The sequence below is a fragment of the Lasioglossum baleicum genome, chromosome 12 (assembly GCF_051020765.1).
Source record: "Lasioglossum baleicum chromosome 12, iyLasBale1, whole genome shotgun sequence".
Taxonomy (NCBI): Eukaryota; Metazoa; Arthropoda; class Insecta; order Hymenoptera; family Halictidae; genus Lasioglossum; species Lasioglossum baleicum.
Genome location: NC_134940.1, coordinates 4,107,927 through 4,135,776, shown reverse-complemented (window position 1 = coordinate 4,135,776; position 27,850 = coordinate 4,107,927). Strand labels below are relative to the sequence as shown.

Below are 27,850 nucleotides of genomic sequence, written 5' to 3'. Positions count from 1 at the left end.
TGTCATCCTTTCTTTACAGAACTTTTGCAAACGTATTTGTGAGATCTTTTCAACTAAAATCAGTCTAAATACGGCATAATTCGGACCATATTTAATTTAATTGCAACTAACAATTACAATTGCTTGTAATTCCATTAAAATTACTTAGGAATTGCAGAAATAAAATTACAATTACATGTAATTGTATTTGGAATTGCAATTACTTTCGCTCAATTAGTAATCGTGAAAGAAGTAATTGCAATTACTCAACACAATTACAGTAATTGTAATTGAGTCTAACAATTACTTCAGTGTAATTGTTCTTTTGAACCACTGATTTTTATGTTTTGGACCATTTCACCGTTTTCTTATAGTAATTATAGTCCACTTTTGCACATGTAATCGAAGATGTAATTAATTACTCATGTAATTCATTCCTGCCCAACCCTGGGTGACGCAAGTCCTGCCCCGCAGACTTCCCGTTATCTCAACACAGTAACTGAGATAAAAAAAAAAAGTAACATCATCCGCATAGACGAAAGTCACGTCATCCGAAGGAATACTGTATAGTTTCTCTTGACGCAGAGAGGATCGCGGTTTCCGTTGATTGTTTATAATCGAGCGGCGGTCGCTTAAGCGCGAAAGAGTGTAGTCGAGAGCTAGGCAACCGGAAGCAGCTGTGATCTGCTTTTTTAGATGGGATTTCCGCAGGTGTACGTGATCGCGACGCGATGCGACGCGTCTCACAAGCAGCGTTGCATAGCATCCACGCCACGCATACATTCTTTATAGCTTTAATCCGTGCGTTGCGACTGGTGCGAACTGCGAACCATGGCGCCGAGGTGATAACGCCTCTCCAATAATACGTTCAGATCCAGGCGACCATTCTCGCCCGTTCTAGATAGATAGATTACATATGTATAGTCTGGCCAACGAGACGAGATAATGATACACCAGCGGCGTCCTTTGCTAACTTTACTCGGTGTACAAATAAGTTCGGCGCCTTTACATATATACAATTCAATTGCGATTGCATTTCAATTGGTACATAACCTCAACAAACAATGTACTTTGCACCGTGGCGCCACAGTGCGTCGGAATGCCCGTTTTTTGGACAGTATTCCATATCTTAAAAACTATAAGTCATATAAAAAAATGTTTCAAATAAAAGTTATAGGGTGTAAGGAGGAGTATATGATGATTGTATTTGTACAAATAAGTTCGGCGCCTTTACATATACAAGTCAATTGTGATTGCATTTCAATTGGTACATAACCTCAACAAACAATACTTTGCACATGGCGTTTAAGAAACAGCACATTCGACACTGTATTCTATTCGCATTTGAGTCAAAGAAAAATGCTGCCGAGGCAGGGGCGGATTAAACGGCCCCCGTGCTCCTAGCGGAAAATCTTTACAAGCTTGGAAAATTGTGCAACTGCCCTGGCTACCGTTAACAGGTATCTTTGCTAAAAAAGAGGAGGTCATTCATCGTTGAATGTACAATGTATGGCCTCTAAGTTGCGCTCTGTGGGAATTCTGAGTTTTCCTCGAACCTTTGGAACCTTCTTGAACCAGTTGACTTGATCCGCGACTCTGCTGAGGCTACGAAAATGGTTTGTTCTGCGTTAGGTGAAAATGCTGTAACCTATAAAACATGCAAGAACTGGTACCAAAGGTTTCGTAGTGGAAATTTTTGATCCCAGAACGAGGAATTAGAGCAATTGTTGAATGAAAATCCTTGTCAAACGCGACAGAAACTTGCTGAGGAACTTGGTGTAAGTCGACGAGCAGTTTCAGTTCGTTTGAAGAAGTTTGTGAGCTTCGAAACGTAATTTGTGTTCCTTTCTTCATAAATAAAGATCAAAAGTATGCCCGAAACGCACCGAACTTATTTGTACAGCTATTATTTATACGGGTGACTCCAATTATGTCGCAGTCGAATGGCTACGTTCACGTCGACCGCCTCATCCCGTTGGACAGGCTATACACACCACGCCGGACACATATCCGATCAGTGATATCGTTCGTTTGTCTTTTTTCCTCCTCTTCTCGTTTCTATGTAAATACAGTCTAATAGATTAAAGCGTTAATTAATATATGATATTGGTATTGATATTATTAGACGACGTTGCTAATAATACGAATACCGCGATATTATATGAGTGTACATAGGCGTCGGCGTCAGAGACTTATCGTTGCTTTTACTTAAACCTGTTTCCCGTTTCCCGTTTCCAGCGAAGGACTTCTGTTCGTTCGACACCGACGAGACGCGCGCTCGTTTCGTCTTCTTTTCTTTCTTTCAAGGGGGAACTATACCCTCGGATTTTGGGGTATTTATCAATGTTATCAACCTTTGTGCAGAAAAAAAGTTTGGTAACATTGATAAACACGCAACTGCCTAATGAACACGAGATGGAGTTGCTTGCTATTTCCGTATTCTATTCAGCTCGTCTCGCGAATGCCGTTACACAGAGCAGGTCTCACTAATATTAGTACCACCGATGAGAATATGTACCTCGTCTGTGTCAGTTTTGCTATGATTCCACGTTGACAGCAGTGCAGCAGTGAAATGTTGCACAATATCGCAGCACTGATTGACAGTCCTCCTGACTAGGCGCCATCTCGTCTAAACTAGCTGAACTAAAATTGGCTCTGCATCAGAGAGGACCTCTGTCTTCATGGGGAAATCTATGCTAATGTGAATGAAATCACGCGCCTCGGCTTTTTGTCCTTATACCAGCATATTTTGAGCTGCACAAAGGTTCATTTGATAGAGGAAGGTTCATCGCGGCGCGCTCTGGTCATCACATCAATCAAAAAAGTCTCTTCGAGACAGAATAATGCATTGAAGTCTGCGGTTGTTTTTCTCCATTTTCTCTCTACTTTGAGCACTGATATTATTAGATATAAACATAATCTCGTTAAATCGATAGCAGAGCGCGCTGTATTTAACCTTCCTGTATAGAATGAGTCCTCACCCAGCCCAAAATCTGCTCAAATAAGGACAAAAAGTCGAGGCGCGCAAACCCATGTTTCGACCCAAAATCTAGTAAGATTCTAGTTCCTTTCTAGTTACAATCCGAGGATATAGATCCCCCTTAGCGTCGCAAACTCGTTAGTCTACTAGTCATTTAAACGAGCGTAATGTTTCGTTCGACCGAACAATTGGAGTCCGAACCGGAATCGAAGATGGCGGATGGTTCACGCGGGGTTTAACCTGTTAACGGAGTAGCTGGAGCAGCCGGGAGCCTTTGTTCTCTGCTTTATTGTTTTTATTTCGCTTCCGTTTAACCCCTTGCCGTATACAATGTTCTTGGAACTTTTTTTGTTTCTCATCATTTCCTATACCCGCGTCGACTTTAAACGCTTCGGTATCGATTCGACAAGCATCGAACTTGACTTTGACCTAAAAGAAAGGAATAGCGTTCGTATCTGCCAGATAGAAGTCCGACTTTGCGTAGGCGGCGAGGGGTGAGCCAAAATTCGAATCGAACACGAACGACGAGCATATACATACATACTTGTATTATTTATTTGTTTATATATATAAAATTCAAGGTCACCTTAATTTTTTTCAAATGGAAACACCCTTTTTTAAACACCTACCTTAGTATGTTTACTAAAAAGTCTCACTCGCGATAAACGTATTCTGCTTTTGTATTTTAAATCTTAAACGTTTTCTCTGTCCGTGACCTTGAATGACCTTGAATAATTAGTCACTGCATTCGCGATGTAAGGGACTATCTTGTGGGTGTTTAAAAAAGGGTGGTTCCATTTAAAAAACATGAAGGTGACCTTGAGATCTTTACGAAAAATGACATACAAACTAACATTTCTTTGTCCTTCGTGATATTCAACCCCCTTTGCACTCGGAGCTATTTTCACTCGGGAATAAAACATTTCTGCCGACCTAGAATAATTCCATTGTCTAAGAAATAATTTTTGATTAAAGTTACGTTTGCGCAACATTTTCGAGTTTGAGGTCGTTCCAAGGTCATCGTGTAATACACCGTTGAATTGAACATATGGTGCCATTTAAAAAAGTCAAGGTGACCTTTACTTTTTTACGTAAAGAGCATTTGTTCAGATTTAAGAATATGCGAACATGTAGCTGACCAAGTACTGAGAAACATTTGTCTAAAACATTTTTTAATTGCACTACTGGAAATGCCTAAAAAATGGTGACATAACTTAACGCGGACACACACCCTGTATATATAATTTTATTATTTATTATATTCGAATTATATTACAAAATTCGAATCGAACGAGAAAGTCGAGCAGGACTCGCGAACGAACCAGTCTCCGGTTAACAGGTTAAGCGTTCGAATCGTCACGCGTCGCGTCGCGTATCTTGTCGACGGAAAGTCGAGCGAACGCGTCCTAGAATTCAAATGTTTAGCACGTTTCCCGCGTCCCATCGCGCATCGTGCGTCGCGATAGATAGACCGTTGCGCTTTGTCTTTTCGATCGGTGTTGCTGGAATGGCAGCCGGCGCGGCAGCCCTGAAAATGTGCTAACCAGATCGATTATAACGTTCAGCCGTGCGAAACGTACGAGCCTGCTGAACTCTTTGTACTTTCGCTTTCATTCGGATCCGCTTTGTTTCTGCCGTCGAGCAATGAAACACGAAACACACATTGGACAGAGAGAAATTCAAGAGTGAAATGTCGTTTCGAACATAAACGTCTCGGGTTGCGGAGATTAAAATTCTATTTTGTTGTTGTCAGTATACAATATGTCCATTGGAGAATATATGTATAGGCACACAATAAATACAATAATTCTGCTAAAAAGAATTATGTGAATAACGAAGTAATTATTACGACTGCGGATTTTTATGGATTTATGAAGAAATTGGCTAGGCGAAATGTAAAACAGTGAAAAATTAGAAAAGTCTAAAAACAGTGTTGTGTTGTTTTCAAGTGTAAAAACTATTATAGGGGATGAAATGAATTTTTAATTTGATTCCTACTGCCCACAATGAACATCTTTATTTTGCATAAGGATCCGCAGTCTAGTAATCATAATTACAAGTAGCGCAAGGGGTTAATTATGTATAATTAATAGAAACGCGTATTTTTCCAGCTTTTTGCGATTGTGGGCGACAGTGGTTGTCCGACAGTACGATGTGTTGGGTCCAGGGTTGCCACCTCTCCGGTTTTATTGGAGATATCTCCGGGTTCTAGATCAAATGAGATAATAATAAATTGTTATGCTTTGTATTGTTTTTCAAATGTTTGAGAGTGATTCTAGTTATTTGCTATCTTACTATATTTTGGGTCGGAAAAATGGGTCCGGGACTTAACGTTGTTTGACCTTATTCGAGCATATTTTGAGCTGAGTGAGGGCTCATTCTAAAGAGGAAGATTATATGCACTGCGCTCCAGTCATCACATAAGTCAAAAAAGTCTTTTAGAGACAGAATAATGCATTGAAATCTGCGGTTGTTTTTTCCTGGATTTTTTCTCTACTCTGGGCCCTCATATTATTAGTTATAAACATAATCTCGTTAACCTGATGACTGGAGCGCTGTGCATCTAACCTTCCTCTTTGGAATGAGCCCTCACCCAGCCCAAAATTTGCACAAATAAGGTCAAACAACGTTAAGTACCGGACCCATGTTTCGACCCATTTTTCTCGTAAGATTCTAGTTATTTTCTAGTTACTACCCCCTTAATCCCATCGGAGTTACTTCGGAACGGAATCGGGTTCGTGCCGGGTCTCAGATTTCAAGATCTACGAACCGCGCTAGTCGGTCGATCAATCGGGTCAAGGTACTTGTTTGCTCGATATTTTAACGGTGACCCTTCCTCTTCGGGAAATCCAATACCAGGGAAAAAAATAGACCCATCCAAGACGAGACGACAGCCCGATGTGTGCGAAAACGATCGAGCAAACTAACTGCCCTAACTGCGTGAAAAAATCCACCGGAAATGATGTGCCGCACGTTAAAAAAAAAATTTCTCCGCGCGTGGTATTGGAAAAACCACAATTTTCTTGAAATTGTGCAAGTTTAACGAATTCTTTCAAGGTTAAAAAACGTTCGCGCCACAATCTCCATAAGTATCCTATATTCTGCAAAGTTTCAGTTTCCATTTTAAAAAAATTTCATCGTTCTAGCTCATTTCTATCGAAAGTTCTTTGATTTTGACACAGATTTCGTCGGTTTGGCCCATAGTGCGGCGCACAGTGGGCCAGAAACCGATCCTTTTGGACAAAAATCTGCCGACAACTCAGTTTTTCATCGATTCAATTGGAATTTTTTTTTAAATGTTCGTGAAGGACTATACTTTGATGACGTCACGATCAAGAATCCTTATCTACAAAGCCCAATAACTCCGATACTTCATCTATCCATACCATAAATTTGCATGTCCCAGCTGAGTTGCCGACACTTCTTAACCCTAAACCCTAAACCGCAGAATTTTAAACTGTAAATCTGGCCCTGAGAATTACCAATTGAATAGAATTACATTCGGCACTTGTGAGACTTACCATTAAGTTATTGATCCAACAGCAGCGTTTTCGCTTCTTGAGAAAAAACTTCCTTGCGCTTGCCATCCTTTATTCTTAGATAGCTTATAACTGGATCGGATGGTAATAACATATGCCGTATAATATCTATATTTGTCTTTTTGCGGCAACACATTCGGCAGTTTTCAGCTCGTTGATTTCCTCAAGACTTTATTATTTGCCTCTTGTGGCTCTTCTGAATACATACAAACCAATTGGCAGTTCAAATGTAGCAAGTACTTCACTTCCATGTTGCAGTACCTTATGAACTGACGGAGGTAGTTTATACCATGGATAAATTTTAATCGCACGATTTAGCCGTCTCCGAACAATATTCTTTGAATTTCACAGAATCAGCTTTCTTGTCACATGTAATTACCTGAAGAATGTTATGCAATCTCGTGATAATAACCGCGTTTAATTCAGTCACTGCAGCAACTGATTCGGCTTTTCTAAAGAAAGTTCGGGCCACGTTCTCAGTATTTGATGTACCAGCACCCTGTTTGACAACATCGACTGTGATCGATAGCTCTTTCAACGAATTTTGCACTTTAACTTAACGATTTTCGCATAGCACGTCATCAAAGTATAGTCCTTCACGAACATTTTAAAAAATATTCCAATTGAACCGACGAAAAACTGAGTTGTCCGCAGATGTTTGTCCAAAAAGATCGGTTTTTGGCCTACTGTGCGGCGTATTCGAGTACATTCGTGAAAAAAGGTGCTTCTAATTTTAGCGTTGACCCGCCGGAAATCCAATATACCTGCCACTGAAGAAAATAGACGGTAAAAGGATATGGTTTGTACTCGAGGCAATTGTTCCCGATGATCCGTGCCTAAACGCGCGCGAGGAAGCATAATCGCGTTAAATCCAGACTCGACGTACCTAATCCGCGTCGTGCTTACAGCACGAATTGTAGCGGCACAGTATGTGGCCATACGGCAGCCGGGCAGAGCGCAGATTGGCATTCTCAATTAATTAATCGATTTGATAAGCATCTCGAATCAACGCGAATCGACGCGAAACGACGGGAATCGACGCGACTCGACTCGAGTTGGGGTCTGGTTACTCGCCTGGGACCACCCAGCGACCTCTCAATCCAATCCTATTACCATCATTGTTGATAAGCCGCGTTAAGAGGATCGCAAATCGTGTTATTACGCGTGTGGGCGTCCGCTCTCGTTAAACATTCGCCTCGGAGGTCTTCTTCTTTCAGTTAAGCGCCCTGCAACCGGAATGCCTCTCGTTAGCGCCCGTTGCACGTTACCCGCCACCGTTTTCACCAATTTGCCAGAATCCTCCGCGCGGAAGCTGCGCTTATATGAGGCATGTTCAAGAAATAACGGGAATTTTCATTTCTCGGTAAAAAATTTCATTCATTCGTCTGCACAAACGGTTCAGAACTCGATTTTTCGGATAGCTTTCAGATCTTTCAGCGATGCGCTTTTAATCTCATCTGTGCTTGAATAAAAATATATATAAAAATCTTTTTAAAAAACACGCTTATATTAAATTGCACTAAAAAGGAGAGAATCATTTTTTTAGACATTAGTGACAATAAATAAAAGCGTGTAGCGCCAACGAAGATTGCGTCAATATAATTTAGCGCCCCACGATCCTTTAAGGTTCTCTTTGTTTTTGAAAACAAAAAGAGTCACACGAGGTCGTGTCTGACGAATATGGAGGCGGGGGCATCGTTACAGTGTTGGTTTTCGCCAGAAAATCACGAACGAGCAATGAAGTGCGAGCAGGTGCATTGATCTGATCCATTTTCTCAACAAGTGAAGAATCGCTGATCGTACCAAAACACATGTAGCCTTCTCGAAAGCTGACGATAGACTAAACGTCGAACACGACAACCAATAAACAGACACTTTTCGGACATGTTTACCAACACGACAAGAAGAAGATGGCGTGAATTTACAAAATTCGCGTTATCTTTTGAACACGCCTCGTATATAGACAGTGTGTTTCAAAATGTGAAACAGGGAAAGATATGTGACGTTCACAATCTAATAGATTATCTAAATTTGGGGGCTAATTGTATATACAGGGTGCGGCAGAAATAACTTCCACATTTATAAAAATCACTGTTATCTGGGAAATAAAAAGTTTCTGGTAATACCTCGTACCACTTTTTTCAATCCTTTGAAATGTGAGATTTATTTATTCCGCGCCCTGTACTTTGTTGTCCAAAGTCGAAGTTCACGGGTCAATATTCAGAGATTTTTATGATTTTCTTCTGCTAAATTGTTTGAATATCTCATGAAGGCTGTCGTTCCGTCAGGTTTGTTCAGAACAGGTTCGAAGTCCGAACGTGTGCGGTGCACGTGGCCACGTGAGGGCGAGAACGTGGAAGTCTGCGTTACAAAAGGGGTGGTTTCCTTTGAAAGTACGGGGGCGGTAACGTTTCACCGCACGGTGCGTTGCAAAGCTCGTTTTCTCAACAAGATTCCATTATTCGAAAATTGTTAAATGTTTCAGACACGACGATTGTAATTGTTCGACATTGCGGTAACATGGAAGAGCCCCGTAGGAATTACAATTGAAATATTCAGTGGAAACCTACATTTTTGACGACGTGTTCTCGAAGGTGACCCCGAACACGTCTTCGAAACAATCACGAGGTTATTTTTCTGCCACGCGTCGCCGCGCCGGCGAACGGGTCGAATGAAGCGAACAAAGAGTAGAAAAGATGAAAAGACAAAACGCGACGGTTAATTGAGCGAGCGAAGGTGCACGCCGCGAATCCCGTGCCGCCAAATGTACTCGGAAACGTAAACAGAAGCTCAAGCGTAATTATTTTCTACGCCATTGTAAAACGAATAACTCGCGCGAGCTCGGCTAACAAACTGACAGTGAGAGAGAGAAAGAGAGAGAGAGAGGGAGGGAGAGAGAGAGAGAGAATGGAATGGAATGGACGAGAATAATGGTGTGATAAAAAGGTTGTAAGAATTTTTGTCGCTAATAAAAGATACACTTGTTACTTACAGACAGGGTTTACGTTCACTTGAATTAACGATCTCTTTCCGTTAACGATACGCGATACGTCGATCTTGACCCGGCTGAAAACACTTTTTACCCGCGAACGCTCCTCTTCAGTTGAAGCGACGACGCTGTCGAATTTCCTATTCTCTATTTACGAACGGATCTTCCTTGTTGTAAACGCAATGATACCCAACGTCAAGCCGCACTGCTGTAAGAAATAACGGAGTTAATCATTTCTTATTATAATTCTGTCAAATTGACGAATTTTGAAAAACCAAATAATAACAACCATAACATGGATCTTTAGTATTCATATATTTAAGAAGTTTCGAAGTGGCCACCCTTTGAGCCGATTCAGAGGCTCAAACGTGTTTTGAAATTTTCGGCTATGGGCCGCAGCTCTTCTGGCGTCATTCGGTTCCACACCCGGCGCAGAGATTTTTTATAGGAAAAAATATAATTTATATTTATTCCTTAATTTTTATAGGAATCTTTGATCAGTTTTATTCAATTTTATGTGGTGTAGTTTACACAGTTAATAATAATTCATTATAAATATCTCTTACCAATAATAATAATAATAATTATTATTATTTTGAGAAGACAGCATACCACGCTAATGGATTATGTTGTACAATTTGGCACTATTAAAATAAATGATGAACTTTATTTTACCGGACTCCAAAGTGCCTTTCTCCTATAAATTATGATGTATTTGGTATGCAATCTAGTAGATTTGTACCCAGGGCGGCTGCAGATCGAAGTTTCGATCCTGTAAGACCAATGCTTCAGGAGTTATGGTTGCTTGAAGTTGAGCAATCTGCAGTGTTTTTGACAGGTAAGGGCGCCGCCATATTTTTTTACCACGTTTTTATTAGCACGCTTTCTTGTTTCTCTGTTCGGTGGCAAATTTTGCAATTGATTTTAAACTAACTTCCTGATGAGCTAGAGACTTGAAATTTACTGACAACCGCGAGCCGCTAATCACCAACCAACTCGGTAAGCGGCGTGCGACGTGTCCATTGCACGCGTCGAAGTGAGTGCTTTGCCGAGATTGCTGGGCACGTACAACCTCGATCAAAGTTCTACTGTTCATGTACCTACATACGATTTTCCCATTAATTAGCAAAGTCGCAAAGGACGGAATGGACGGACGTTCCGCTTCGCCCCGCCCCGCCGCGCCGTGCCCAAGGGTTAACGATTCACGTGTCTGGAAGAGGGTTGCGCCCTTAGGCGTGGAGGCCACTGCAGGCGCGATTCCGCGGGATTGCCGGATTGATTCCTTAATTTCTTAACTGCCAAACGAGGGGGAACGAGGTTGGTCGAAACGTCGCGATCGAATGCTCTGCATGCTGTCGAGGTGATCGATAACTGTAATATTCGGTAGCGATACGTATAGTAGGTATTTACCTGTCTACCTATTCACCTATCTACCTATTCACCCATCTACCTATCTACCTATCTACCTATCCACCGTCCGCCGCGCCACGCCGGTGGATCCTGAACGCGATCGTGCAAACTCGAACGAAGCTATAGAAGTAAGTAGATCGACCATCGTATACAGGGTGTCTCATTTAACCACCCTTCCTACCCGAAGGACGTACGGCGCGGCGTACGTCCTCACGACCTATCGCGTATGCGGACGGCGCACAGTGGGCTGGATCGAGAAATTTAGTGACATTTCACGAAAGAGTCGACTTTCTCATATCGATTTCTAATAAATTCGTATTGCTTCCTAAATGTCCATCAACATCGAAGCGGAAAATATTAATGTTCGTTCACAAAAACTGTAGTTAATATAAATTGACAAAGATAGACATTTGGGATGCAGTATTTTTCAGCGAAAAATTGCTTCTTTTCATCGAGGTGTCCTGATTACCATATTTAATATTTCTTCTGGGTCTTTTGTGTAAATGAAAAACAGTCCTTTGCGGTAACAATTAACGCTGTTAGTTGAGGATGGTTGCTCGCAATCTATTAACAATTAATATTTAATGAAATGAATAAAATCTATATACTTTCTTAGAATTTGCAAGGTGTATCTTTTAGGGAACCTAACGGAACCTAATCGGATAAGTCAGATCATTTTCATTGGACCTTCCTCTACATATCCCCACAAAAATCATATCCGAACCGATCCGATATTGGAAGTTATGATTGTTTAAAGTTATCGGGACGTGCCACCTGACGCATAGCAACTCACATATAGTACTTAAATACCATCCAAATATGAATATTTTTGCAATTGCATTGAAAGTTCGTACCTACCTAAAACAAGTATGTAATTTTTAACAATTAATTAAATAAAAAAAAAATTATTGTTAAAAATATAATGAACGGTAATAATATAACTAGACTAAGAGTTTCTTAAATAAGTATATGTATAGTTTATTAAGTGTATTTAAGTATTATTAAGTTTATTAAGTGTATTTAAGCGTTATTAAGTTTATCAAGTATTGACACATTTGTGATATTAATATACATAATACATAAATATACATAAATATATAAATTTGGAAATTTGGTAAGTACAATGACGTTTAAGCATTTGTTATAACAAAGACGATACTATGCTCATGCATAGTGCAGATATTGTAAAATATGCCTTAGTACCAATTGGCCAACTTAGCGAAGAAGCACAAGAAACTCGGCACAAAGATTTTAAGAAATTTAGGAGCAGAAATAGTAGGAAAAATTCAAGAACAAATACAAATAAAGACATATTTTTATTTATTTAAAAAAAAATTTTTTTTTTCTTGTTTTTTTTATTAGTGATACTCACTAAGAAAAACTAAGAAACTCTTAGTCTAGTTATATTATTACCGTTCATTATATTTTTAACAATAATTTTTTTTAATTTAATTAATTGTTAAAAATTACATACTTGTTTTAGGTAGGTACGAACTTTCAATGCAATTGCAAAAATATTCATATTTGGATGGTATTTAAGTACTATATGTGAGTTGCTATGCGTCAGGTGGCACGTCCCGATAACTTTAAACAATCATAATTTCCAATATCGGATCGGTTCGGATATGATTTTTGTGGGGATATGTAGAGGAAGGTCCAATGAAAATGATCTGACTTATCCGATTAGGTGCCGTTAGGTCCTCTAATTATTATTATTATTATTAAACAAATTGACCAAAAGTTTACCAGTTACCATCAATTTAAAAACGTTTTGGTAAGATAATTGGCTTATCTTTTATATTTGTTATCTTTTTGTTGATATTTTTATCTTTTATAAACACATTACACATACATGAAATAATACGAAATAACAAAGGTCGTAATATATAGAATAGACATGATTTTAAAACAATTAAATTGAAAAATTATTTATAATTATTATAAATTATTATAAAAAATATCTTTTGACACGCTTGTGAGACGTTTTTACCTCCTCAGTACATTTTGTATGCGTTGATTATAAAAAGATTTCTTGAATTTATATTTCACGTATTCTATAAAACATTACATGTAAGAAATGTAAATATAAAATACATATTTAGTAAGTAAAAAATAGTTTGGAAGATTATACTTAAACAATTTTATTTTAATACAAAAATTCAATGAAAATTAATTAACAATTATTGTTTAACAAAATAGAAAAAATTTTATTTGTTTACAGTTAAAATTCACTATTTTTTTAACGAATTTTAGTGCAAATTTCATCCCGATATCTCTTATGGTTCAAGAGTTATAACAAGATGTCACTAAATTTCTCGATCCAGCCCACTGTGCGGCGCGGCGGGCGAACGACGCACAATGGCGTATTTGGTCGAAAACCCGGAGAAAGTTGACTTCTACATTTTTGCGTATGACCGGTTAGTATTGGGTAGGCAAATAAGTTCGTTCGGTTTTTTACAGTGGAATAAATCACAAAAACCGATCGAACTTATTTGCCAACCCAATATATTCGCACTTCGTACCTTTACGATTTAGTCCAGTCAATGGATGCTCATAAGGGGTGTGGTGGGGTGTGTGGTGTGTAGAGGGAAATGGAGGGAACACAATTTTTAACTTTGAGACTTTGTTTGGACTAGTTAGGAGATAAACATACTAAAAGTCTCCCCACTCCTATAAGGTGAGCGCGAGGTGCAGGGGGGCACGTAGAAGGTCCCCTTTTTCGGTTTTCCGCTTATATCTTGGGAACTATGTGTCTTAGCGATAAGACCATTCTATACGAAATTAAAGCTGACAAAATCTGCCACAAGATTGGTTCGATTCAGTTATTTCTATCTCGCATAGTTTCCGAGATATCCGCGCTCATCTGTAAGGGTAGTTATTGAGAAAAATCGAAATGCCAGTTTTCGGCCCATTTTCCCTATATATTGACAATTAAAAATTCTGAAAAAAATCTGACACATTTCGGATACCAAGCCACATATTAGGTATCATTTCCAGATTTTTCCGTTACAGACTATGGTTGTAGAAAATGAAAAACACGAAAAAAATAAAAAAAATGCAATTTCATATAAAAGTAGGTCTCGTACCACTTCGGAATTAATTTAGCAATGAGATATTATCAAAAGCATTATGCTCAATTTTTTCAGATTTTTCTGAGTTGTGCTACAATGTTGAAAAAATAAAAACCATTTTTTTTCGGCGTTTTTCCGAAGTTACACTTATTGTAAATGCGGCGTTCTTCTTCCTGACAAGCACAGATATATGTTTAGTAGAGCACGCATTACAATAGGGACCGCGCAAAGTCTAAATAAAATCAATCTTGTCATACCCTAATCATTGTACTCTTATAAAGTTACTTTTGAGGCTCGGTAGTTTTAGTGTTGTCGCATGCTACCTTACAGAGGTAGAGGAAACACGGTCGCGTTTCGAAGAAAGATTTTCACTTTTTCCAGATAACGCTGCTGCTCGTTTGCTCGACATTTTCCTTCGGCGACGATCGCACAAACTACATACAACCTGCACACGAATCGTGGTTAATCCAGATAGGGGTTTCAATAAAAGAGGAAGGTAATAACGGTCCAAGGAAAGAATGAGACTGAGAAACAATCGATTTTTATCGTTGTAACTTCTATCGTCGCTCGCAAAATTGCCAATCATCGGTTATAGTTAATTTCATCGAAGTATACTAGACGAGCCCGATGTACTCGGATTCCATCCATTGCGTTCCATTGTGTTTCGTTGCATTTTTCGATCGTTTGAAAACTAAAACTGTTCAACTACTACTAATAACTGACTGCTACTGACTACATACTACTACTAATTATTATTATTATTATTAGATTTATTATGAACAGACCGAAATCCTTTTACACAAATGTCTACAGTAGAAAAACAAAAAATTAACGTAAATTAACTAAGAAGGGACATGCACAAAAACTGTTGGAATACAGGTATGTTATATAAAAATTGGAAAAGACTCGTTCGCTTCGAAGGTTCTGGGGTTTAACACAGTCCTCTCATCAAAAGGCACCCTTGCCTTACCCACTCCGTGGCCAGATCCTCTTGGAACAAAGTCCCAATTCTTTAGGGCAGCGTGGCCTTGGGTTGCATACCCTCGGCAAGTTTCACTCGTCACATCCTCATAAACATGACCTTCCCGAACGATAGCTGGATGGCCCAAAGTGTCCACCCACCATCGTCCGAGGACGGTTCTGTTTATTCTCATCCGTCTCTATTCAGGGCATCACGTACGCCCAGGTCCTACCATAAATCCTTCCAATCTTAAAACACGTTGACGCTAACAGGTATTATCAGATAATTGTGCGTAATTTTTTCTTAAAATAATATAATAATTATTATTATTATTATTATTAATTAATTTACGTTCTACACGGATTGAGAGTTCGACTGTACATGTTCATTAGAGTACCGGAATGGAAACACAATCAACTTGTGTTTTCTCTTCCCAGCCGAAGTCATATATTCCCCTGGCATGGCGTCGCGTGTAAATGATACCATCGCGCGTGTAAATACAAGCACCGTGTATTCTTTCGATTCTCTTTGTTTAAATTTCGATCTGTACACGAGCTCGTGTCTGGCATCGTGTGTAGATATACGTGTGTCATGTTACTGTAACCGTGATACTGTTCCAGGAGAGAGTTACTGTAGACGGGCACACGTGCAGCGTTCTCTTCCGAATGATACCTCATTAGCTTGTTATATACGTGCACACATCATTTACGAATACGACACGCGACGCATACAGACTAGGGCTGTTACTTTCCTTCGAAGGTCGAAGATTTTCAAGCTTTTAGTTAGTTGCGGCAGGCATAGCAGAGAAAGAGTGTATGTGTGTCGACGAGGCGAATGTTATAAGAGCTTAAAACGAAGTTTCAGTTTCGGAAGAACTGAACTGAGAATTCATCTACTGAAAACCAGCAATAAAACAAAATTTTGTTTATAAATATCGTTTCACAATATGTTTAAATAAATTACTATATTTATAATAATATCATGTTCAGATTGCTTTCAATATAAATGAAAAAACCCACTTTGTTGCATGTCTCTATCATAAACAGAACAAAAGTTATTGAATTCTGTCCAAAAATTCAGAATACAGAAGTGTATGGGTTCGAGAGCCCCCGTTGGGAGTCCGAAAAGGATTGGAATTTGGGAGTGCTGGGGGCAAATAAACAATTCAACTATGCCTCTGTCTACACTTTCAATACTTTTTAATAACATTTTTTTCATACGGATACATACAATGAAAACAAAAAACAGAATGTATTTTCAACGATTAGTAAAACCGCTGTCGCGGAGATCTCGTTCTCGTTGTTCTCGTTCTTGTTCTTCTTCCTCCCGTATCTCCGATATTTTCTGTAGGAGGTTCATTTTTACGATGTCTTGTCCCCTCTGGCTCAATTCAAAAACTTCGAGCGCCATCGTCTCGAAAAACCTTAGAAGCCTTACTTTGGCTTTCATAGGCTGGCTCGTATTTTCTTCGATGCCGCTTATCGATCTCTCGATCAAATCGCCACATCGATTTATTGTATCTAATAAATCCCTCTCTGTGTCCTTTCGTCCCCTTTTGGGCGGAGGTTCGAAATCGTCCTCTTCCTCCACCTCCTTGATAAGTCTGCCAGAAGCCGTGTCCTGGCTCGTGCTTGTAGCCGCTGTCGTCTCCTCGCTAGTCACGGAGTTCTCGTCCAAGCTGGACAACATAACCTTGTCTTGACAGAAAGGGACCAAGAAATCCAGACTGTTGCCGTATCTGAATGTATGCCTCTCGCTGGATGCCGCCTGCTCGTTCCGCATTGCATTGCGGGAGCGATACTTTCTATATGTGCTCCTGATGCTCTGCCAGCGGTTTTTGCATTTGTACACTACAGAGCAAAATATTTCTTAATTAATCATCTGTCACTGTTTGTGGCCCAATGCAACGTCGACCGATTTCGATGGAACTTTCACAATGAATATTATCCATCTTTGTCAAAATCAAAGATCTTTCGATAGAAATGAGGTAGAGCAATGAATTTTTAAAAACAATTAAACGGACGTAAACTGTTATTAGAAAAGTAACACAAAAACAAAAATTTTGTTGGTGTCATGTTAGCCCCACTGAAACATTCCAGTTTGTCCTGCAGACATTTGGCGTATCTTTAAAAACAACAAAGATATTTGAGATGGCAGGTAACGTTAGGTGACTCCCCCCTGTAGATTATGGCAACTCTAACTGCGTGTGGTGACTGCGTTATTTAAAGATCTTTGTTATTAATAAATATATGATAAAATGTGTCAAACACAAAAGTTGTATTGTATATGTTGTATGTGTCTATACAGTTATAGAGAATGGAAAGACAAAGTCAACACACGATATAGGAATGTATATTAATGCAGAAAATCAAATTTCAAGAATAAACAATTTTCAAGCGCGATGCAGTACGGTTTCCCATTGCCCGATATCGAACTAAAATTTTACACACGTCATTTTTTCACCAAGTGTCACATTATAGGGAGCTAAGAGCAAAAAAATTCGAAAGTTGAAAAATAAGGACCACCATAATGTATAAACGAAGTTGTTAATAAAATACATATAGTGAATACTGACCAGGCAGACCAACTTCTTCCGCGATCTCTCTCCAGGCGATATCCTTATATTTTAAATCCATGTATCTCGGATGTTGTAAATCGTACAAAAAGATACGACTCCTCACTGCTTCAATAAGTTTTACGTCCTTAATGATGTCCTGCATGGCGTTCATGAAGTTCACAGGTTTCACAGTAAGAAAACACGCGCACGAGGTGACTGTATCGACGGAGGCCAACAAAATGGTGCGGAACTCTGGCTTCGCAGTCTGTTAAATACATTTTCGGCAGCTGAAATGCACCAAGTTGCCCGCGCGCATGAGCACGCGGGTTTAAGAACGCGGGCTCGACCCCTCGGGCTTTAGTCATAAATTTCGAGCCGGTTGACGGGCCCGCTGCGCCCCCCCGCTGTGCGTGGCACAAGAAAAAGGTCTCTACGGCTTCAGGGTTCGTTTAGGTAAACTACCGATAGCTTTCCTTTAAAGGTGTGCGCATACTAAAGCGTCTCGAGAAGGCCGCGGATCGTCTCGAGAAGGCAGGGAGCCTTGGAGGAAGGGAGCAAGGAGTCCATGCGGCAACAAATCTCTAGCAGGTAGACGGGGAGCAAGGCTCCCTGCTGTGCGTGGCAGAAAAAAAAGGTCTCCGTGGGCTCCCCACCTCTTTTAGGGAAAGGGACCTTTCTTTCAGGGAGCCCTGCTACCTGCTGTGGAGCCATCGACCCGCTAGAGATTTGTTGCCGCATGGACGTTCATCGACGCGACGGCCACGGCCTTCTCGAGACGCTCTGGTATGCGCACACCTCGTTTAGGGTGCGTTTAAGGTGAGCGCATACTAGATGGTCGCGGGAAGGCCGCGGGAAGGCCAAAGTCGCCGATGGACGCCCAAAGCCGCCGATGGACGTCCATGCGGCAAGGGAGCAGGGCTACCTGCTGTGCGTGGCAGAAAAAAAGGTCTCCGTGGGCTCCCCACCTCTTTTAGGAAAAGGGACCTTTCTTTCAGGGAGCCCTGCTCCCTGCTGTGGAGCCGTCGGCCCGCTAGAGATTTCTTCCCGCGTGGACGTCCATCGGCGGCTTTGGGCGTCCATCGGCGGCTTTGGCCTTCCCGCGGCCTTCCCGCGACCATCTAGTATGCGCTCACCTTTATAGTTCGTGACTCGCGAGACGTTTGGTCTCGCGAGACAGCGGGTTATAAATTTCGAGCGGGTCGACGGGCCCGCTGTGCCCCCCGCTGTGCGTGGCAAAAAAAAAAGGTCTCTACGGCTTCACGGTTCGTTTAGGTAAAGTACCGGGATATCTTCGTATTGTAAGTAGCAAATAACTAGAATCTTACTAGAAAAATTAGGTTTGCGAATTTTCGCTTTATGTCCGTATACGAGCAAACACACCATCTAAAAATTTCATACGGTACACAGTGAGCAATTTGGACGAAATCTGTGTCAAAATGAAAGAACTTCCTGCTTATTTTTGCTATATTCTGCAAAGTTTCAGCTTTAATTTGGAAACAAATTTCTTCGCTCTATATCTCATTTCTAATAGAAAGTTCTTTGATTTTGTCTCCGATTTGCTAATCGAAAGACGTCCCGCCTCTTGTCGTCGTAGCGACGCGGCTATACCAAATGAAATATCGACCGATGAAAATGAATTTTCATGCGATTAATTCGCGTCGAGCGAGATTCTTGCTTTTTCGACAACGTTGCGACGCGAGCGAGATTTAATGCTTTTCTGACACTCGGGCTAGCATTCGCACTCGGGCGAGGTCGCATGTAGCTATTTAAGTAACGTATGTCGCGCGATAGGTGATTGCCGCGTGGTCCGTTCGTTCGTCCGTCCATTTCGACAAATCGTTTACGTAATTCACAGTAAATCCGTGATGCTCTCGACCTCACCAAGGCCGGAAAACGATATTTAAAGAGACTGCTATAAAACGAATCATCTGCGAATCTGTGATTATTCGAAAGTTGTGCGATAACGTGTCACGTTACCTTGAAGTCACTCTATTGCACAGGGTTAAGCACAGGTGCGATGGCTGCGAATTACTAAAATATACATATATAAGTATGTATTATTATTAGATCAAAGTTCATTATGGAAAAAGTGTACAGAAAGAAATTTCTTCTATAAAAACGTACACTTGTTTGACCTTATTTGAGTATATTTTGAGCTGGGTGAGGGCTCATTCTAAAGAGGAAGGTTCATCACACTGCGCTCTGGTCATCATAGCAGTCAAAAAGTCTTTTAGAGACAGAAAAAATGCATTGAAATCTGCGGGTTTTTTCCCTAGATCTTTACTCTACTTTGGGCCCTCATATCATTAGATATAAACATAATCTCGTTAAAATCATGACCAGAGCGCAGTGTGACGAACCTTCCTCTTTAGAATGAGCCCTCACCCAGCTCAAAATATGCTCGTATAAGGTCAAACAACCGAAGCGCGCAAACCCATATTTCGACCCATTTTTCTAGTGAGATTCTAGTCACTTTCTAGTTACAATCCGAGGGTGTACTACCCCCTTATGGCCGCCCCCTTACGGTGCCGTCTGATGCGACCGCTTCTCTGACTCTCTGTATCATAACACGTCACGCCCTTGGTTTTTCAAGCACAGATGAGATTAAAAGCGTATTGCTGAAAGACCTAAAAGCTATCCCAAAGATCGAGTTCCAGAAGAGTTTCGGGGATTGGAAGAAGCGCTGGCATAAGTATGTAAATATCTAATGTAGACTATTTTCAAGGAGATAACATTCGTGTAGACGATAAAATGAAATATTTTCCGAAAACTGAAAATTCCCGTTATCTTTTAACACGCCTCGTATGTTCACCAAGTAAATTCGCGTATCTGCAATGGTGGCAAAGAAAAGTTCCGAATTTCTTCCGCGGAAGGATCACGCGTCGGTCGTAACAATGCATTTCGCGAAGCGGATGGACAGCTATGGAAAACCTGGTGAAAAGTTTCTTCTCGGTTGGATGTTCGCGAGCTCGTCGAACCAGATATTAGTCGATAAAGTTGACGATTCCGCGTCGCGTTTCACTACCGAGAGCAAGATTCATTAAGCTTGCCCCCATTATTCCATTCGAGATTGAAGAAGCTTCTCCTTCGGTTCGAATTAGAGCGAACGTTTCCTCGTGACATTTCACGAAAGTACCCGACGATCCCTTGCCACGCGGACGCGTTCGCTCCTCGACGATCGTAATTTGAGCGTGGCTGGAGTCACGAATTGCGACTTGCAACTTGCCCTTCAGGGTCAACGGTTCGGAGGAACAGAGCCACGAAAATCGACCACGCCCTGAGTGAGCATATTTAAAAGTTACTGTGCCCCCTCTGTTACAAACAGAGCAATGCTCTGTCGAGCGATTGGTATCGTCTTCGGCCATTTAGATTTTAGCACTATTTGAAAGTTTGAAGGTCGTTGCGCACTAGACTCGACTTCGAAGGGGATGTGTAGACTGCGGATCTCTATGGAAAATAAAAATTGTCTTCATCAATTGCAAGACACAGAAGCCGTATATAAAGCTTTCTTTCCATTTTCAACAATTTTAATCAATCGAGAATAACATATGGGCGTTCTTAAATAGTCTTAATGTTTTCACTGTTTTAAGTTACATCCACCGATTTTTGTTATAAATACATAAAATCCGCAGTCTAGTGATGAGAATCAAATTTTCGAGGCTTCGAAATTCGAACCTCTGTTGCGAGTTATTAGAGGGTTAAAAGAAACGGAGTTTCGGAGCTTTGAACTTCGAAATTTCGCTGCTAAATTATACTTGATACAATTACAGACACCCCTACATTTTGAAAAAAATACGCCACCACAGCTGAAAGATTGCGATTAAGTTACAACTTCATACGATTCGAAGACTTCCAAACTTGATGCACTTCGAAGACTTCGGACACTTCGGACACTTCGAAGGTTTTGAAGCGTCAATACTTCGAAATTTCGTACACTTAGAAATTCCTTTCGAATCGTTCGAATCCTTCGAATCTTCGGAAAAGTAACAGCCCTATTCGATACTGTGGTATGTATCACCAAAGTATTCTCCCGTTGACGCTACAAGAGATGGTGTGCCGGTGTTTCCACTTGAGCGAAACTATGCATGACACATACTGTCACATACGAAACGGAAACGGAAACGGCCAACGGCGGTTGTACGTTCTGTCAAATAGTATATCAATGATCGATAGCATCGCGTCCCGGTTTTTTTTTCTCGCGTATCGCAGATGACACAACGCGATGTTGGACTCAATGAAGTCTCGTAGACCGTCCCGCTTTCCTCGCTGCGACAGTCTTTCTTCTGTGTTCTTTACACTTTACCTCGTTACTAGACTGTGGATCTTAATAAAAAATAAAAATTGTCTGCATCAATTGTAAGAGATCGAAGCCAGATACACGTTTGATTATTTCTTGGATAATTTTAAGGGTGTCTACGGAATTTTTAATTTTTCCAGGCACATTTCAAGAAAGTGGGAACAAATATAAAATCTCATTTTCAGTGATAGTAGCCTTTATACACTCCTCAAAAGAATTAAGGGATCACTTGTACGAACCCGAAAAATTGCTCTCACTTTACTATATTGAAAATTTTTAGAATCGACAAATGCATAAAGATCCGACAAATGAATTTCATAAATAGCATCATTTTTAATCAATTTGGAATAAAGAATAACACAGGATAAAAAGTGAACAAACAGATTTAACGTTTTCCATGTAAAAATTCTTATCGAAAATCTAAAGCTGGGGTCTCTAAGACCCCACATTACCTTCGAAGGTTAAAATGCTGAATACAGTCTTGAATTATCTGTATTTTTCCTTCTTTTGGAGGCGTGTCTTCTGTTAAACGGAGACAAAACTCGGTTTGCGGCCCGACTCATCTTCGTCGATGCTAAACCGATTTCTCGGGAACGATGAAACACGGCGTGCTGATTAGCGTTCACACGGTAATTTCGTTGTGTCGGAGGCACGCGCGCTTGGTCGAAAGTCTTCCGATGCGTTTCCCGAGCGACCTGTAAGAATGCAACGTAGCATGAAGGACTATAAATGAGGAGAAAACAATATTTAAGTCAGATAGACGAACGACGATTACGTAAACTGGCTGAAAACCGTCGAAACAATTCCTTCTCCAGGAATGACGCGAGTTTTTCGAAACGCTGATCGGAGATCCTCGTCAACACTCGGATATGGACGGCGAACCATTCTTATAATTTTATAAGGTGAAATAATCTGTCGTTACGCCTTTCGTCGTCTTTGCTCGAAATATCTTTTCTTCCCGATGGCCAACTGGTTGTAAAAAATGAGAAACACGAAAAAATGCAGATCTCAAATAGGAATCTTAAGTTTATTATATATATATAATAAAATATATGAATTAAATTCATTTCGAAAAAAACTAGATATCTAAAAATTCGAATTACATTTCACATCTAATTAAATATTTATAATTTTTATTCTACAAGAAAAATCTTATTTAATTAGCTGATTTATATTCGAGATTTATATATACCTATATTTATTTAAGTTAAATATAGTTTAAGTTAAATTTATGAATGTAATTTTTCTATCAAAAAATCATTTTCGATTTTTTCAAAATATTACTGTGTCCTAACCCCCTTAATTTCCAATTACCGTTGGATCGTTGGGACGCGGAGCGTGGATCGCACGTGCTTCTCAAAAATAGCATTTCTGACGGCCGATGTAAAAATGTCGCGAAAATGCTATTCTAAGCCGGCCAGGCGGATCTAACCGTGAAATCGTGATCTATGAAATTGCTTGTCGAGCTCGCGCGACATTCGAGAACCAGTTTTTAAAGTGGTCGTTAATATTTAACGAGCCGAAATGGTCGGGTGCAAATGTGGCCGCGATATTGTCGCCATGCCACACCGCGACATTTAAATATTGAGCGACAACGCGATCTATTGGAAGAGCAATTATGGACAATTATAATCAGTTGTACCAACATGACAGATTGAATAACATTGAACAAATTACAATCTGTATCTGGCGACGACTATCTATGTGTTATCGGCCGGTGCCTTTCCTCATGTTCACTCACCTCAGTGGCGCACCCAGGATGCAATCTTGGGGAGGGGCCCTTTTGTGTGATGACCTTTTTTTTCTTTTTTTTAGCCATCATATCTGTCGAGAGCTATTCCGCGATTTTATTTTTGGAAGCTAAACATTTTTTCTTGGGAGAGACTTGGCCCCCTAGCCCCCCCTGGGTGCGCCACTGACTTACCTTATTCCGCTGGCGCAACACACACGCACACAAACACATCTAGACGTTCCGCGTTCCGCAGCTACTGTATATGTATGTAGTATGTACCTACAATTCTGGTTACATCTGTTTGCCAAAGTGCGTGAATAAAACGTGCCAGAAAGCGGCGTGACACGATCATTAAGATTAATCATCGTGATAGTACGCTGCGCTATAAATAGCCGGCTCATAAACAGCAACGTTACGTTTCTGCGTTCGTATAGTAAACTGTTTGTGAATGAGATTTCCACCCTACTGTTGTTTTTGTTCGCGAACACGACGCGTCGATATCCGTCAGTATCGTCTATTTAGCCCATTATGTAAAGCGCGCGTCTTCTGGCTATGCTCGTTAGTGTGATGCCTGCTTCCACGTTGAAGCATAGTGCAACGGTCTTTGCTGGTAACATAACTTCAATCCTTATCTGCGAAATTAACGCGAAAATTATTCCGCTCATTTGTCAAACCTTTTTCCCGCTCGATAATACGTTCGACGGGAAACGTGTGTATATTTCGCGCAATATGACACATCGTTAGAGACTGCTGAACGCTCGAAGGATTTTTCACGTGATAGGTGGCAGCATTTGCTGGGTCACAGGAATCTGCGGCAATACGATTTGAAAATTTCAATTCACCAAGTACTACCCCAATCAAAGTACCATACTTACTTGTAATCTGTAATTAATTTCCTTATCAAATTTAATTTTGCTTGATCAACGTTCCCTTCTGACCCCACCCGTCTCGTATCGCTTGTATTCTGAAAATCGTTCTCGGGCAACGGTGAAAGAAATACAATTGCGGAGGAAAGATCGGTTTGAGAACCACTGGCGCGAACGAAATCCAAATTTCCAATGCCTTGAAGTTCGTGCAGAGTTTTAGGGTGGTGTAACGATTTCACGTCGAGTGCGCACGAACATTTACCGCGATTACACGACAAGTTGTCAAGGGTAAAAGTACTGCAGTACTGCTGCAAAACTTTTAGCGGAACCGTCAACGCGCATCGATGACGCGTATTGGTCACGTTGTCGCTCTTTGAACGGAAAGACGTTGACCTCTACGGTTGACTTCTTTTTTTCGGTGCAAAAAGTCTCAAAGTTCCGACACCGATGCCAAAATCCGATCGCGCCCTCTCCAATGCCAATATTTCGCCTTGTCATTGCTCACGCGAAAATATGTTTGTTCGCCAACCAGAAAATTTCCAGGGCCATTAACAATTTGATTTATTCCGAACAACAACCGCAGGGAACGATCTCGTTCGAGCGGGTTGTTTCCAGTTGTTTCGGAGACCCCAACAAAGCTACCAGAAGAAATCTACTTTCCCGATTTGAATGTCACTTTGTCAAGTCGTTCGCGTATACGTAGATACGAATTGTTCGTTTCGACATTTATTGTGCAACGCGAGTAATCGAAATACCAGTGCAGTAAATATCAAGGACAAAACAGATATCCATTGAATCGTGTGAAATCACGATCGACGTATATATACGCTGTATACGCGACATGTTTGGCCCGAGTGCCCGATCAGACGTCCGACCTCTATATATTCGATGTATGTGCTGCTATCTGTGGCAGTCGTGCTTTAACCTTAAAATATATATACTTATAGACCCGGCATATTTAGGTATAGAATATGCATAGGACGCAGTGTTCCAAGATAACAGAGTATCTGGTGCCCACAAGTCACACGTCACAAAATAATTCAAAACCATCAGTTACAGTTTTCATAAATATTTATGTAGAATAAGATACGGCGAGACGATTTCCCATTCCCCTCTAGACTTCCGTCCGTGTTTTTCGTTAATAACTCCTAAACAAAGCCGCAGATAACATTTTTGCAAAGGAAATTTCGCTTGAAATGGTCTTAGGAATCAGGAACCACCCCCTTTCAGAAGCGAAACTGATGCCACCATCGGCGAAAAGGTGAACTAGAGTATTACGTATGATAGAGTAGGCTGTGATGACGTAATACGTAAGTACACGTCCTATTCAGTGGTACATATTATATATACTTACTGATACTTACTTACATACTACTTGCTATTGGAGCTGAGCTAACTGGAGCTAACCTCTCTCTCGAGGAACCAAAGGAATTTGTGGAAAAAGTGATTGATTCGAGACCGAGAGGTTTTTGTGCACCGCTGAATTGAAATCATAATCGCATGGAACTTTTCATTCAGCATAGTCTATCTCGCGACTCGAGATTAATCTTGTCGAGAAGCAAGGTGTCCGTGAACAAAAGGTGACCATGGTTTGTCCGAGTGGCGTTGTAGCGCATCTTGCCAAATTTATTGTGACAATTGGTTGCATAAACACTATCAGCAACCCGTATGGTAAAGCAAGCGTCTGGTCACTTCGTGCCTTCCAAATTCTACTTTCACACTCCGTCATAGGGATTCTTAGGTTTGGTAAGGAAGTACCCTTCGATGTTTAACATTATCCTGCATCTTGATATTCGTCTAGCGTATTTTTTAAAACAACATTATCTGTACAGAGCCCCCAAAAAGTATGACTAATAAATTATTGGGGGTCATGCAGAGGATTAGTTGGTATGAAACTACATAAGGGTATTGTACTTGACTTTCGAACGTAAAACTCTAACGGAGGATGATGCATTTTTAGATCATCGTTAGTAGCTTATCCGTGTCGTTGGAACAGGTGAGAAATAATATTGCAGCTCCGATATGCCGATTCGAACAGGACTCCGTCAGACAAAGAAAACGATTGCACGAAATTTATCGCTGTGTACGAAATAGCGATTACGTCGGATCAGAAATTCCTTTGTCGCAAACAAGTACGCTTTTAATATCTGGACGTTTGCATAGAGAATTGAACGTGCACATTAGTTGCTTTATGCTTGTCGCACAAGTTGTAACGTCTGTTCAAAGTCCTTATTCTGCTTCCTAAAGAGTCTAACAAATGTGAATCGCCTTTGCATGTTGACTATGTTTACACAGCAAAACTAACACGCATGCTTTGTCTCTTTGTCCATGGAGCATTATAGTTCGATTAGCTAACAAGAAAGAGAAATTAATATCCGGTGGTTTCTTAATTTCTTTATCATTCGACACTGACTTTTCTACATACCAAAGTAACAATTACTAAACACAGACTTACACTAGTATATCGTATTAAAAGATTTATTTATTTTCAAGCTTTTTTTAACACAAGATTTAACCATGGATTTCAGATTACTAAATCCATAATATTAACAGTAACGATCGTTCGTATTATTTCTCGCAAGTTCCAACTACTACATTTATTCTTACATTAATCTCACAAATACACAACTGTCTTCTCTTGTCAGCCTTTAATGATTTCAAACGAATAGTACTATCTTTTGCATATTTTTATTTTTTACTATCGAATGCTGTTAGATGGGCACATTGAACGGTTTGATAATTCGATACTATTACGGCCCTAGAACACTCTGAAAACTTTTCAAAAATATCTGTTTGATTGTTTGAACGCAATAAAACATATTTAGTAAACATATAGCGGCACTTGTACTGAATCGCGTGCGTCGAGAGCGTTAAGCACATTATTTTTAGCAATGTTACTTCCAGGAGCTCCGTGCATCTCATCGGCGACTACTTTAGTAAAGTACCTAAGGATTTCCTACGATTGGTACTCCAAGGTCGTTGATGTTGCACCTTTGGCATTGTTTACCGCTGGTATCCTAAACGGATATGGGATTAACGAAACGGTTTGGCTCATAGTACTTTCCTTTGGCGTTTTGCCAATATTTTTGCAGCTGCAGACAAAACGAAAAGAGAGACAGATAAGGAGGCACCAGGTGTTACTAAATATTGCTTCCACGTTACAACTGTTAATGATTTCATTGGTAGGGCTGCAAAACACTAATTACAATGTTATCAGTTTGGTCGCTTCTTTCGTTTTCGAACGATTTTTCATCGACGAGTTTTGCTACTACTATGATATTCCGAGTACTGACCTAACCCAATATTCTCTTTGCTTCATAGAAGTTTTTATGGTATTGACCTTGAACGAACTGTGAATAACAATATAACGAACAGTTATATTACATTTTTATACCCTTGACGAATAAACGGATTTTCCAATTACATGCAAACATGATTTCAAGTTTCGCGCCGTTGCTCAGCGCGCACT

General features: G+C 40.3%; 2 protein-coding genes and 1 long non-coding RNA gene across 8 annotated transcripts; 1 reads left to right on the top strand and 2 right to left on the bottom strand.

The window, feature by feature from the left end:
* LOC143214536 (uncharacterized) lies at positions 1-25,291 on the bottom strand. 5 transcript variants are annotated; one of them, XR_013010168.1, is made up of 7 exons: positions 24,391-25,291; positions 23,098-24,324; positions 22,559-22,752; positions 22,236-22,478; positions 9,491-9,695; positions 6,481-7,724; positions 1-5,167 (listed from the first exon to the last, which is right to left on the bottom strand). It is a non-coding gene; the product is annotated as an uncharacterized LOC143214536 (long non-coding RNA). The 5 variants fall into 5 exon arrangements; XR_013010167.1 differs by having other exon boundaries at positions 22,559-24,324; XR_013010170.1 differs by having other exon boundaries at positions 9,491-9,692; positions 22,559-24,324.
* LOC143214532 (uncharacterized) lies at positions 16,112-18,271 on the bottom strand. The gene is made up of 2 exons (XM_076435724.1): positions 17,505-18,271; positions 16,112-16,779 (listed from the first exon to the last, which is right to left on the bottom strand). Exons 1-2 carry the CDS (start codon positions 17,656-17,658, stop codon positions 16,187-16,189), a joined length of 747 nt encoding a protein of 248 aa, XP_076291839.1. The 5' UTR covers positions 17,659-18,271; the 3' UTR covers positions 16,112-16,186.
* On the top strand, positions 23,335-27,804 carry LOC143214533 (uncharacterized). Of its 2 annotated transcripts, none has more exons than XM_076435725.1 (2): positions 23,335-26,127; positions 27,286-27,804. In XM_076435725.1, the coding sequence occupies exons 1-2, from the start codon at positions 25,968-25,970 to the stop codon at positions 27,735-27,737; spliced, it is 612 nt and encodes a 203-aa protein (XP_076291840.1). In that variant the 5' UTR covers positions 23,335-25,967; the 3' UTR covers positions 27,738-27,804. The 2 variants fall into 2 exon arrangements, 1 of the variants encoding a protein (XP_076291840.1); XR_013010166.1 differs by lacking the exon at positions 27,286-27,804 and adding an exon at positions 26,214-27,277 and having other exon boundaries at positions 25,985-26,127.
* Positions 27,805-27,850: the final 46 nt, after the last annotated feature.

Excerpts from the sequence above, each read along its gene's own strand:
- LOC143214532 (XM_076435724.1), bottom strand. The coding sequence starts at position 17,658 with ATGAACGCCATGCAGGACATCATTAAGGACGTAAAACTTATTGAAGCA. Across the intron at positions 16,780-17,504 it reads GGAAGAAGTTGGTCTGCCTG|TGTACAAATGCAAAAACCGC; the intron begins GTCAGTATTCAC and ends TTTGCTCTGTAG.
- LOC143214533 (XM_076435725.1), top strand. The coding sequence starts at position 25,968 with ATGGTTTGTCCGAGTGGCGTTGTAGCGCATCTTGCCAAATTTATTGTG. Across the intron at positions 26,128-27,285 it reads CATAGGGATTCTTAGGTTTG|GAGCTCCGTGCATCTCATCG; the intron begins GTAAGGAAGTAC and ends TGTTACTTCCAG.